This window comes from Triturus cristatus, chromosome 8, assembly GCF_964204655.1.
Source record: "Triturus cristatus chromosome 8, aTriCri1.1, whole genome shotgun sequence".
In the NCBI taxonomy this organism is placed as follows: domain Eukaryota; kingdom Metazoa; phylum Chordata; class Amphibia; order Caudata; family Salamandridae; genus Triturus; species Triturus cristatus.
In genome coordinates, this window is record NC_140591.1 from 1,183,898,492 (window position 1) to 1,183,912,394 (window position 13,903).

General features: G+C 49.7%; 1 protein-coding gene across 1 annotated transcript in view; it reads left to right on the forward strand.

Moving 5' to 3' along the window:
* LOC146805589 (E3 ubiquitin-protein ligase HERC2-like) overlaps positions 1–13,903 on the forward strand; it is a 1,563,844-nt gene that overhangs the window by 166,694 nt on the left and 1,383,247 nt on the right. The window contains 1 exon segment of the mRNA XM_085622871.1: positions 10,899–11,087. Coding sequence (XP_085478997.1) covers positions 10,899–11,087 — 189 coding nt within the window.

Sequence of the window (13,903 nt, forward strand, 5' to 3'; positions counted from 1 at the left end):
GATAGTTTCTTCAGCCCTTTGGCACCAGTCTATGTCCCGTACCCATTGGGGCGGGGTCCGCGAGCCCCAGTCCCTCGTGATATTCCTCTTCGCCACCCCCACCGCCAGAGCCAGCCAAATCTCCTTGTATCTAGTCCAGTCCGAGTCGCTCCTAATCATTAATAGCAGCCATCGGGGCTCCAGCATGACCACTGAGCCCACCACTGCCGTCATTACGTCAACTACCTTGGTCCAAAACGGGACTATCTGCGGGCACTCCCATAGGATGTGATAGAAGGTGCCCTCCTTCCCACATCCCCGTACACAAAGGGCCGATCTGCTCCTCCCCCAGGCATACAGATGGGTGCAGGGGTAATATACTCGGTGTAGAATCTTAAGCTGTACTAACCGGAACCTACAACGGATTGCAATCTCCCTTGGGCTCTGTTGTGCGTCCTGCCAGTCTTCGTCATCCAGTTCACCTATGTCCCCCACCCATCTCTCCCGCAATGTCACCAGGGGGTCCGTCATGTTATTGATGAGTTTGCGGTATATTGTGGAGGTGGGTTTTGTTGCTATCAGGTCCAGGAGCAGCCTATCCTCCAGAGGGGAGTACTCTGGGATGGTCGTGCCGCACCTTATGTGAGTCCGCAGGGCGTGGGTAAGGCGTAGGTAGTGGTAATGTTGGGAGTCATGTAGGTCATACTCTTTTTAAGGTAGGAAAAAGACCGCGGAGCGTCTCCCTTCCAGACGTCCCCCAGGTATTCGATTCCAATGAGTTTCCAGCCCCGAAACCCTGTCAAACGAGTCACATCCAACAGCTGGTCCCCGTGCCATAGAGGGGTTCTTCCCGTCAGGGAGTCTGACCACCCCAAATATTTATTGGCCTCCCTCCAACATTGAATCACCACTCTGGTGTGTGACGGCCAATCCCTACCCTGTTTACGGGCATACAACAGGGCTCGCAATTACCGTTCGGCATTACCCATCGGTCCACTCCGTAGGCCGGTTCTGACCGATCCGAGTAGACCCAGTCGTTTACCACCTGTAACTGGGAGGCCCAGTAATAGAGCCTGACGTCCGGAAGGGCCAGCCCCACAACAAAGACCCCGCTCGTCAGATTGGGCAACGATATCCTGGGACTGCCACCATCCCAGAGCAGGACCCGTAGATCCTGCGCTATCTTCTTAAACACCCCTGCTGGTATCGGGTATGGCGTGTTTTGCAGGATGTAGAGCAAGCGCGGCAATGCGAGCATTTTAAACATTGCCGCCCGACCCATCAGGGAGAGAGGCAGCGACCTCCAGTGGTGCATGTCAGTTTTAAGACGCGATAGTTGGGGTTCCATGTTCCTGGCAAAGAACGCCGCCCTGTCCCGTGTAATGTAGAGTCCCAGATATTTGAATCCGTTCACGGCGATGGAAGCGGGAAACCGGGTCGGGACTCTCGGTGGAGGGCCTGAGAGCTGGAAAATCACTGACTTTCCCCAATTGATCGTGTAGCCCGAATAGCTACCGAACAATTCAAAGAGGTGTAGCGCCTGTGCGATCGAGTGGTAGGGCCTGGCCATGTATAACACAATGTCATCTGCGTATAGAGAAATACGCTCCTCCCACTCATCACTCAATGCCAGGCCCCAGAACGACCTATCCCTCCTAATCCAGTGTGCCAGCGGTTCCAAGGCTAATGTGAAAAGGAGGGGGATAGAGGACACCCCTGCCTGGTGCCCCTTCATAGTGAAAAGGCTCTAGACACCGCCCCGTTCACTCTCACCCTCGCCATTGGTTGTTCGTACAAGAGCCGAACCCAACTACGGAATACGGGACCGAATCCCAGTCTGCGGAGCACCATAAACAGATAGGGCCATTCAATGCTATCAAAAGCCATTGAGGCGTCCAGCGCCATCAATGCTGTTTGGCTGGCCCCCACCTCCTCTGTCATATATAGCACTCCAAAGAGGCGACGTAAGTTGTGTCGGGTGCTCCTACGGGGCATGAAACCGGACTTGTCCACGTGCACCAAATCCGGCAGAACCGATAGCAGCCTATCTGCCAGGGCCTTAGCCAATACCTTAGGTTCTACATTTATGAGTGAGATCGGGCGGTAGGACGAGCAAAAATTGGCTGATTTGCCTGCTTTGTGGATCACGACAATCGTGGCCTCTTTGGTCAGGGGGAAGCCTGCCCACCTCTCGCGCCTCTAGGTACATCCGGAGGAGCGGGTCCGTGATAATATTGGACTGTCACTTGAAAAGCTCCATCGGGAGGCCATTGGATCCCTGCGCCTTCCCAGACTGGAGGGAATTGAGGGCCTTTCCTATTTCTTCCACTGTGAAGTCTGCCTCCAGTCGGTCTATTTGTTCAGTCGACAAAGTGGGGAGCGCAAAGTCCTGTAAGAATTCCGTGCACTCCTGTTCAGTGCGGGTGCAAACCGGGGTGTATACCCCTTCGTAATAGGATGCAAAGGCCTCCGCTATCTCTGCACTCTTGGAGACCAGTGAGCCCGCAGTGTTGCTCACCTCGGCTACCCATGAGCGCTCCCTATGTCTTCGCTCGAGCCACGCCAACCGCTTGAGAGCCTTATCCCCCACATCGTAGATTCTATGCTGGGTTGCGATAGAGTAGGCTCACGCCTCACCCTCCGCTAGGGCTCGGAGCTCCTTCTGTTTGAGAGCCAACTGGTGACTGGCATCCAGCGCAGGCGATGCACCGGTCTCCCTCTCCATCTCCTCAATCTCCCCCTCCAGCCGGGTGGCCTGCAGGGACTCTTCTTCTTTTTTGCCCCTATCAGAGCCTGGGCCTGTCTCCTTAGAACGGTTTTGAAGGCCTCCCAGAGACTCCACCGAACCCTTATTTTCCTCAAAATACAGCCGGGAGCCCTCGCGGAGCCGAGCACTGATAGTATCATCTCGGATGCGCCACGGGTGTACCCTCGGAAAGGAGGCCCTGTTCATCAGTGGCCCTTTAATCGTCACCCCCACCGGTGAATGGTTGGAAATTCCACGGGCTAGGATGCGGGGCTCCGCAAAGTCGCCCAGCTGGGCGGTATTCGTGAAAAAGTGGTCCAACCGGGAGAAGGACCCATGTCTAGCCGAAAAGAATGTGTATTGTCGTTGTGTGGGGTGATGCGTATGCCATATGTCACTGAGCCCCAACAAAGAGATGAAGTCCCTCAACCAATACTCTCCCCCTGGACCCCGCCCCTCGCTCGATCAGTCCAAGTTAGCATCCATTACGGCGTTGGTGTCCCCACCCAGCAGGAGGGTACCCCATGGGAGGCCTGTCAGGAAAGAACCCAGTCGTGTGTATGTTGAGGAGTGAAAACCAGGCGGGACGTAGCAGGATCCCAGTACTATGGTTCGTCCCTCCCACCTGCCTGCCACTGCGACCAAACACCCCAAGTCGTCTACCCAGGTGCCCGATATTATTAGGGGCAGGGCGTTGCGGACTAAGTTGCCAACACCTCTGGACCCCGACATGAACCCCGAGTGGGCCACCATTTTATACCCAAACCTGTCGAGGGTCCTGCATCTATTGCCTCGCAGGTGCGTCTCCTGAAGCAGGACGACATCCGGCGAGTGTCGTTTCAGATATTGGAGCACTAACGTCCGCTTTATTTTGTTTCCCAACCCATTAACGTTCCACGTCCAAACTGTAATACGTGTCTGATTACTCATCATCGACATCTGGTCTACCACTGATTTGATCGCCAATGTCCCCCTGTGACCCCTCTGGGCCAATTCGGCCTATGAAAGAACTGTGATGGTCTTGAGCATAACTCACCCCTGAAACAAGAACTCCCCCCCCCTCAGTAACTCCCCCCTCCCTGCCTCCCTGCGTGGTGGGTACCCAACCTCCCACCCTATGAACATGCAGAGCGCCTGCCGTCCCTTCTGCCCCATATCAAACCTGAAAAGGAAACATGGGCTTGCAGCCAGCAAAGAAGGCTATACATAAATGATGGACGTTACACCCTGCATGATAACCATTAACTAGTAGCCCCCGGTCAACCCCCCAGGCCCCCCCCCGCCCCAGCCGGCCGAGGTAAGTGCTTATCCCAACCAGCTTGTCCAGTGCGCCAGGCATTTCCCAGTTGGGCAAGGAAGTACGACCTACCACATCGCAGGCCCCAGGACCTTGATATACTGCCCTGTCCCCATTATATTGGCCCACTAGGGGCACTGTCGCTGTTCTCTATACCGTGGGTGTCCTTTGTCATCGCCTCACGTCTCGGCGAGGTCAGTCCAGGTCCGCGCCGGCTCCCACTCCTGCTCACCGACCGCCATCCCTCCAGCCAGTCACTGGCCTCTTCAGGCGACTCGAAAAAATAGGACTTGCTGCCATCTAAGATCTTGAGACGAGCAGGAAAGAGCATCATATACTTTACACCTTGCTCCCGGAGAGCTCTCTTCACACCTTCAAAGGACCGGCGGAGGCGCTGAACGTGGAGCGTGAAGTCGGGGAAGAAACGGATGGTGGCGTTATCCAGCTGAAGATCCCCAGCCACCCTTGACGCCTGCAGAATGGCATCTCGGTCCCTATAGTTCAGGATCCGGGCGATGATTGTGCGTGGCAGGGCCCCTGGTTTAGGCTTGCCTCCAAGTGCTCGATGGGCCCGTTCAACGGAGAAAAAATTGGAGTCTCGTTTCGGTTTCAGGTGATTAAGGATTAAGTCCTCAACGAACCAGTCCGTGGATTGCCCCTCCATTCCTTCTGGAACCCCCACTATGCGGATGTTGTTCCGCCGTGCTCAACCTTCCTGGTCCTCCAGCCGGGCCTGAATGACGGACTGATTTCTCGTTAAAGCGGCCACTTGGTCTTCCAGTCTCTTCGTTTTGGATTGAAGACTGCCTATCCCGGTTTCCGCCGCCGTAACCTTTTCAGACATCTTACAAAAGTCGGCCCGCAGGAGGTTTACCTCCTCCGTCACGGAATCCAGCTTGGGTTCCAAGGTTCCCCGCAGGTCTCTGATCGCGCCCATGATGTCCCTGAGCAACGGGTCTGGTTCGCCGTCTACTGGTTCCCTTTGAGAACTGCCACCTGGGGTTCCATGCTCCCTGCCCACGGCCACCATGTATTTATCAATATGATTAGACTGGCATTGCCCAGGCGGTCTCGTGCGGCCCATACTGGAACGGCCGGCCGCTCCGGTGCGCGGTCGTGGGTGTCAACCAAACCCCTCTCAAATGCCCGAGAATGGGGCCCAAATCTGTCAGTGGCTGCGCGCTCCGGGAAATTCTACCACCGCAGGCCCACTCGGACCCATCCGAGACCGCAGGGGGCCCTCGCCGTCTCCCCAGCCGCCTCGCACCTGTTGTCTCGTGCCCCTGTTCTGGAAGGTGCCCGGTCGGGGGCCTCCGCGGCCCTCTCACTGCTGGGTCCGACCCGGCGTGCTCTATCTCGCCCGGGCCACTGTCCTCAGTCCATGCCCCGAATCCAGGGGACTCGGGGAAGCCGCCAGGTCCACCACTCCAGCCACCGCTCGCCGTCCGTTCTGCGCTCACAGCCCTCAAGTGCAGACTCCCCAGGGATCTCGCCCCTATGTAGCCTTCAGGGTTAGGCTCCCCAGCTGCCACGGGGGGAAGCCACTGGTGTCTGGTATGCTGGCTCCCTCTACCGCCGTCTTGCATAGAAGATGCACATTAAGCAGGGGAGGGGAGCTGTCCCGCAACTCCGAGGTCGGCCGGGCGCCACCAAACAACTCTACACCAGGACCACGCGTCTCCCGGTGTCCTCCGCTGTACGCCCCGCGGGAGGCCCGGGGGACGCCTCCTGCACAGCCCGCTACTGCCGGAGCTCTAACTGGAGGGCGCCATCATGACGCGGCGCGTGGTCGGCCGGGCCGTGACAGACCAGCGCCGTGGAGCCCCCAAGGGCCGCTTTGAAACCACAGCGGGTCCCGACGGCTTCCGATGCCACTGGGACCCGCTTGCGGTCAGGATGATGTCGGGTGTTTACAAGCTGGCTGCTAGCGCAGCTCCGTTAGTGCGCGGCCATCTTCGGTGGTCGCAAGCCACGCCCCCTTGTTTTTACCTTTTGACTCATTTGAATCCGGTCTTATACCTCTGCGTATTCTCACAACCTAAGCGCTCCGATACCCTTGGGTTTAGGTAGCGCTATATAAAACCCAAATAAATAAATAATTTATCTTGGTGACAACTCAATAAAGCTTAATTAAAAAACAATCGGGTGGCCCTATATAAGGTGCTGGTCTCTCTTCCCCCATTTTGTCATGGTTCCCACTGCTGTTTAGTGAAGCAAGGTCTCATATTAAATGGCTTGGGAGATCCACTGCTCAAACTCCGCTGTGGGATGGGATGTGGTTAACACAAGGGACCTAGTTGGTGGGATTTGAGGAATGACTTGGTCAGCATCTCTATACTGGGCGATCTCTGGGATACTGACCACATAGTTTCTTTCAAGCAACTGCAGGCTGAGCTTGGGGGTTCAGACATCTGTTTTTTAGGTACTTTCACGTAAGACATGCTCTGGAGGCAAATGGGGATTCTAGGGATTCTGAGTGAGGTCCAGGATTACAATCTCTTGGAGGCGAAGTTGACCAAGGGTCTGCTCAGTCAGAAGGGCATCTCCCGCCTATACACGTCCCTCCTCCTTAATGTGCCTGATCACCTCAGGAAATTACAAGACACCTGGGTAAACAACATGGGGGAGCTAGACAATGACGACAACTGGTGTGAAGTGAAACTGGCTTCATGGTGGTTGGTGACTATCCTTCCAACTTTAAACTCCTACAGCTCTGCTATTTTCACTGCACATACTGTAGCCCAGATAGGCTGTGGAAGATGGGCCGGGCGGCATCCATACGCTGCCAGCGTTGCGGGGACCCAGATGGGTCATTCTGCAATGTTATATGGGACTACCCTTTCATCGCTCTTTACTGGACTACAATACATACATTTATCACACATCTCACACACATCTCTGAAACCCTGGAACACAAGCTGGCCCTCTTAGTGATTATGGAAGTCTGGGCTAACACTAGATACCAGAGATTGCTTGCTGGAATTGGTTACCTGGTACCCAGATGTTGGGCGACCCCATAAACCCCATCTTGCCACCACTTGGATGGACTTTTGCTGCAGAGCTGAAAGGAAATATAGGTGGTGAGTGTGCACCTTTAAACTTTAAAGGATTTGGGGCCCAGGCTTGCAGGTTCTATGGATGACGACGGCTGAGTCTTAAGCTTTGTTCTTTCTACTTATATTTGGTTATGATCGGGGGGAAGGGTGGTCGCGACGTGGATTACATTCATCATCGTATTACCACTGATATTGCCTTAAAGTAGAGCCTTGGTTGTATATTTAATGTTGTTTAGTAAATGCAAAAACAATAAACTGATGTATTAAAAAAAAATACAAAACAAATGCACAGCCAAAATATATATGGTTGACATGGGACATCAGAAAAAGGCAATTTTTTTAATGACTGTAGTGCAAATCAAAAAATTTGTATTTTTATACAGTTGACTTTCCATTCTATATTTTTTTTTGTCAACATCTGATAAAGCTTTTTGAGACCAGATCAAACTTCTATTTCTGATCTCTTGTTCCCTACATGCCAGTGGCAGAGGATTACTGGTTTAAAGTGGCTGATGTGACCTATTGTGTTTGTCTTTGCCTCTTGTGTAGCAAATACCAAGTTGAGCTGACAACCTACTCTCTTTAAAGCAGTTTGGATAATAATTCCTTTCGGTCTGGAGAAAACCTTTCCATATTAATCAGTTGGCTCAATTTCAATTCTCCTGGACATGAGTAAATTCTGGTATATTGGTTATGGGGATGGATGGAAGGCATGTTACATCAGAGGTCCTTTGCACAGTACTGTATGCCTCCCTTGTTCTAATTGTATCGATTCTGGTGACCCTGGTATGTTTTCCTGTTGAGGAGACTCATGCTGTGAGTTTCTTGAAGGGTGCTTCATATGATTTTGTTACTTATATGCTCTCCAACAAAGTAGTCAACTCTGTTGGAGATAGGAATGCACACAGAGGGATTCTTGTTTTAACATGGGTAACATTCGTCCCATTGTTCAGGGCATGTAACAGTATGATGGACGTGTGGAGCAGCTAATTGATAGTCGTGGCATTTTTACCAGCATCCAATTTTGGGCAATGCTGGCTACTGGCCCTTCTTTGTAATTTGATACAGTATGTCATGACTGTAGATCTTTCTTTTGGAGCATGAGTGGTACGTTTGTGGTGTGTGTATTATTACATGGGACGGATGTTGGGCCATCCCAGGCTGTGAATACCCACATATGAACCTGACATCCACACATGAATTGAAGCCCTCTTTTCTTGGGTTTCCACACTAGATAGTGGCGGGCTCTCCGTGGCTGTGTCCCAGTTTTTCTTGCATATCTCTTCTCTTTCTTCATTCCTGCACAGGTTACTGTAAACTAGTTTGTTATGTACCGGAGTCACATCGGTAAGCTATCATTGGAGCAGAGAGAAAATCGTTGTTTTGACTTCAACTAGACTGAGCTAGTTTCCTGCAAGATGCAACATCTTGAAAATGACTGCAGCCTTTGCCTCTGTTATCCTCTCAAAAAAGATTGCACTGCCTGCTTATAAATCATACCATGGTAAAGGGAGCTGAAGCTGAGCAACAACCCCTTATCTTTAAGAAATGCACATTTCCTTCTAGTATTGTAGGGCGCTTGATCCTGAAACATTGTGAGCTTTATGTAATGTTTATCACCTTAGAAGTGGTCTCTGCCAGAGGGAAGATGCAGTTGGAATTCATTGTTTTCACCATAAGTGCAATTGCTGCTCCATTTGCTTGTGGCTGGTTGGTTCAGCACCAGCTGCTTCTAATTCACCATATAGTCTGGCCCTGTTAGGCAAGCAAGTTCACATTTTTACTTTAGTGAAGCTCTGTACACCAGTGAATGATTGGAGCTGGGGCAATATGAAGTTTCTCCTTTCGAAGTGGGTACCAGATTGAGAATTAAGGAAGGCATGCCACCTGTTGCTTGCTCCCGAGGTGATGGAGGTAGAGACCGCCTTACTAGCTTGCCAGTTTGAAAACGCTCTGAAGCCCAACTACTGTGAGAGCTGCAGGAAGATAAGTTGCTTGAGGACAATGCATGTGCTAAAGACTGTTGTGGCAAAACTGCTACCCCGCATGCCCCAAGAAGTGCTTTGCTGCCCCTCTCCACATTGACACGAGTGAGATCCCTGTTGCTTGAGGCTCTGTTTGCCAGGTACAGTTAGGAGCTTAAGAGCCTCTGGGTGAACCACTGCTTTCTTGCGGAAGCACTTTTGCTTCTTAGTAACTGCTGCCCCCCTAGATCTCCAGATTTTGCTGGCCTTCCTGCAGTTTCCTGCTGCTCGGTAGCTTACCACCATTCCAACAAAAGGGTGTAGCACCTGATTTCCCTATGACATTACTCCCACCTCATAACCTGCTGCTTGCTATTGTGCCCCCGCCTTTCTGTATGTTCTGTTCTCTTCTACGGCTGAGAATACCCCATCCCCTTTCGATGTGCACTGCTGAGCAAACCATCATTCTCTCAGTCTTTTTGAATTTAGTACGCTCTACAGCAAGCTGCTGGTCTGGTAACTGCAGAATACTCCCAGACCACTCTGAACTTTTTAATGTAAGCACAGCATTAAGCATTGAGGCCACAATGACGCTTAACAACATGGAGGTATTCTTTGTATCCACCACTTGTGCTAAATGTGCCTGTTTACTATTGAATAAAGTCAGAATATCTATCTTTATGAAATTGTAGCACCCTTGCTAAATAGGTCAGGAGTGCTTGTATAAGAATCCCTTGTGGGTTCCTGTTTATTTTTCTTTTGCATGTCCAAGTGCTTCAATTATGTTGATGAAAAGTAAGTGAACAGGCCAAGTTTGTAACGTCACATACTATTCAGCAGAGGGACACAGAATGCATTAATATATACATCAGTGTAAGAGCCCAGCTTTGATATTGAAACCTGAGATATTATTCGCTGTCACATTAGCCCCCAGGGTGGACACACTGCGGCCTTTGAATGTGATTGGGCGCCTAATCGAGCATGAAGCTCCTAGAAGCACTTGCGATAGTGGTATGGAGCCAGTGCTCTCTGAACACCTGGGAGTTTTGGGAATTCAGGTACCTTGACAGCCAACCAAATACCATAGTTGGAATCAAGATTAACTATATCCTCTGATTTTCCCAATATCAGCGTCTTTTGTGATGTATAAATATACATTGCTGGAGAATTAGTCTAGAAGCATAGGTATGTGGGTTTGTGACTTACTGTAGCAAAATTGTCCTCACTAATGATTAAAATGTAGAATGTGATGCTTTAATCAATTTATACTAAAGGATCAATGCAGTACCCTTAAAATAATGCTGTATCAATGATAATAGTGTGCTTCATGCAATTTTCTAATATGCACTGCTAACCTATACTACGCGTCTTTGAGGTGCACCTGAGCGTTGTTGCAGTCTAGCTATAAAAAGAACAATTGTCTGTTATGGTTAATAAGTGCATTGATCTTGTGTTTTGGAAGCAATTCAGATTGAATAAATTAATAGCTAGCACTGCTCATTAAAGTGGGTGAATAGTGATGGCTTGGGGACCTGATTTGGCAAGATCTCTCATCCTTTGAACCATATAATTACAGGATTGAAAACAGTCGCCTCTTATATGTGCCGATCAAATTGGCTCCTTATCTGCGTGGTCATATTCTTTGCCATGACCTATCATGAATTTTACATTTTTTGTGATCTGCATGGGAATGAGGGCCTTCTAGATATCAATGTGCCTTTGAACTTCAAAGTTAAATGTTTTCCAAATAGCTTTAGTCTATAGTTTGCCCATCCTTATAAAGAGTCACAGGATGAAAATGAAATTGTGATTAATCTACTTTCAATTGAAACTTTCTTTTTTGTTTAAACTTGCAGGGATCATTACAGGAAGTCATAGGTTGGGGCTTGTTAGGCTGGAAATATTATGCCAATGTGAATGGCCCTATTCAATGTGAAGCGCTTGCCAATCTTGGAGTTACGCAAATCGCATGTGCAGAGAAGTGCTTTCTAATCTTATCCCGAAATGGCCGTGTTTATATGCAGAACTACAACAGCGACACACTGGTAAGTGGATAAAAGACAACAAGTGCCTTCTGCTTTTAAAATAAGCATTTGCTCTCCTCTTCATTTCTGCTTATTTGATATTTTGCCTTTTGTCTTCAACTCTCCTTCCCTTTGTGAGCCAGAAACTGTTTGAATAAAATCATAGTAATAGTAGAGAGAGGGAGAGGTGTGGCGCAGCGTCCGAGCACCTGACTTTGGAGCTCAAGACTCACGGTTCGATCCCTGGCGGCAGTTCAGCTAAGCGCCATGTGATTCTGAGTAGTAGGTCACTTAATCTCCCCAATGGCCCCCAGCGCCTTGAAACCTTAACGGGTGATATGTTCACGCTTTACAAATATGGATTTATTTATTTATTATGTCTGTGATGTGTATGTAAGGTTCATAAATATTTTATATAACAATTACATCTAAATCGTACTGGAGCCAGTGACATCCATTGGCAGGACAGTACTGCACTCATACTCTTACCTGCTGTAATTGGCTGATTTATAAGTTTGCAGAGACAACAACTTCAGAACATTTTCCAAATTAGCGCACACTGTAACCTCCCCAGAATTCTAATGCTTTCTCTCTTTGCTTTGGCCTTAAACCTCATGTTAATAAATACCCACAATGCCTAAGTACATACCATCTAAATTGGCCATCTTACTTTTTCTAGACCTTTTATTTGTTAGGGAAGCCTGGTTCTCCCAATCATTGTTTCTCTCCTTGGATCTCCTTCTCACAGTTGGTTACCTTCATGTAACACAAAGGCAAACTAAATAAATGAGGGGATGGAGATGTGCTAATTTCTCAATCCTCCTTGATCTGTAATCTTGCTGACACTAAATATGATCCACTTACTTAACGGTACATGCTACAACCTTTGGCTTTCAAAGTATCTGCTACCCAGCTTGTTACAGCTTGAACTAAATAGATCACCTAAGTCATCTATTTACTTCTTTTGATTTAATAGACACCGCTCTACAGGATAGTAATCAACTAAAATGACCTCTCAAATGTGAAAACCTAACTAGTGGTGCTTCATCTGGCGCCAGCTTCTTAAGCTTGTTGCAGAGAAAAACAAATTACCCTTCCTTCACTTGGATGCCCCTGCAACAAAGATTCATTACAAGTTGGATGGGCACCCCTACTCCAGACCCACATGCATATTGTCAGGAGATATATGTATACCCCTCACTCTCATTTCTACCACTTAGTGACATAATTTAAAATACTGGCCATTATCAATTTCACTTACTCAGGCAAGTCAAACATTTAATTTACCAAAATGGTTTCAGATTAATGCTGCAGGTGCTGGTCCTCTGTCAATCAATCACAGCATTTGTAAAGTGCACTACTTACCCGTGAGGGTCTCAAGGCGCTGGGGGGTGAGGGAGTGGGGGTGGGAATGCTGCTACTGCTCGAATAGCCAGGTCTTGAGGAGTCTTCTGAAGGTCAGCAGGTCTTGGGTCTGCCGTAGGTGGATGGGGAGGGTATTCCAGGTCTTGGCAGCGAGGTGGGAGAACGATCTGCCGCCGGAGGTCACTCTTGGGATGCGGGGGACTGTGGCGAGGGCGAGGTCGGCAGAGCGAAGCTGGCGGGTGGGGGTGTAGAAGCTGAGTCGTCTGTTGAGGTACGCTGGTCCAGTGTTGTGGAGTGCCTTGTGTGCGTGGGTGAGGAGCTTGAAGGTAATCCTCTTGTTGACAGGGTGCCAATGCAGGTCTCTCAGGTGGGGTGTGATGTGGCTGCGGCGAGGGATGTCGAGGATCAGGCATGCAGAGGCGTTCTGAATGCGTTGAAGTCTTTTCAGGAGTTTGGCCTAGGCTCCTGCGTAGAGGGTGTTTTTCCGTAGTCCAACCTGCTGCTCACGAGGGCCTGGGTGACCGTTCGTCTTGTTTCGGTGGGGATCCACTTGTAGATCTTGCGGAGCATGCGGAGGGTGTTAAAGCAGGAGGAAGAGACGGCGTTGACCTGCTTTGTCATTGAGAGGGTGGAGTCGAGGATGACCCCTAGGTTGCGTGTGTGGTCGGTGGGTGTTGGAGCCGTTCCCAGTGCGGTCAGCCACCAGGAGTCGTCCCAGGCCGAGGGGGAGGATCCGAGGATGAGGACTTCCGTCTTGTCCGAGTTCAGCTTCAGTCGGCTGATCTTCATCCACTCGGCGACGACTTTCATTCCTTCGTGGAGGTTGGTTTTGGCGGTGTGGGGGTCCTTGGTGAGGGAGAGGATCAGCTGGGTGTCACACTGATGAAGGGTAATTTCAATCTAGAGAGATTAGAAATCAAAATTATCACTTCCTCTCATACAATACTCTTGGGCATGCTTCGTCTTGGAAAGATCAAGCACTTAAAACTCTAAACTTCTCTAAAATTCCTTATTTTATTCTATTTCACTGTATAGTCAAGACCGGTTTCATTAGTGTGACTTTTCACATGTCTACTTGGATAGATGAATGTTGTAGTCCTTATAACGTCATGCTTGTGTGCTAGTCAAAATGATGGCCTTTATGTGTGGGTGCCATTGAAAATCTTGGGTATTGGACCTTGCGCATCTGAATCTTCCATCTCCCTCCTAGAAACTAGTTGTCTCTGTGGATAGGCGGTGGTAGCTCTCTTGTTTTTAGGTCGAGCCTGGGCAGCGCATGCGCTGCTCTGCAAGACATGCTGTATTAGAGTATTGACTTGAAGCCCCGCCCACTCTCTGCCCATATTTGTCATTGGCTAGTGTCATTGTCCTTCGTAAAGGCTGGCTTCTGATTTGTTAATAGGCTTGTTAGTCCCTCCTTAGTATCTCCTTGCCTTCATTTGTAACCTCCCATGAGGACTCGCCCTTTTACT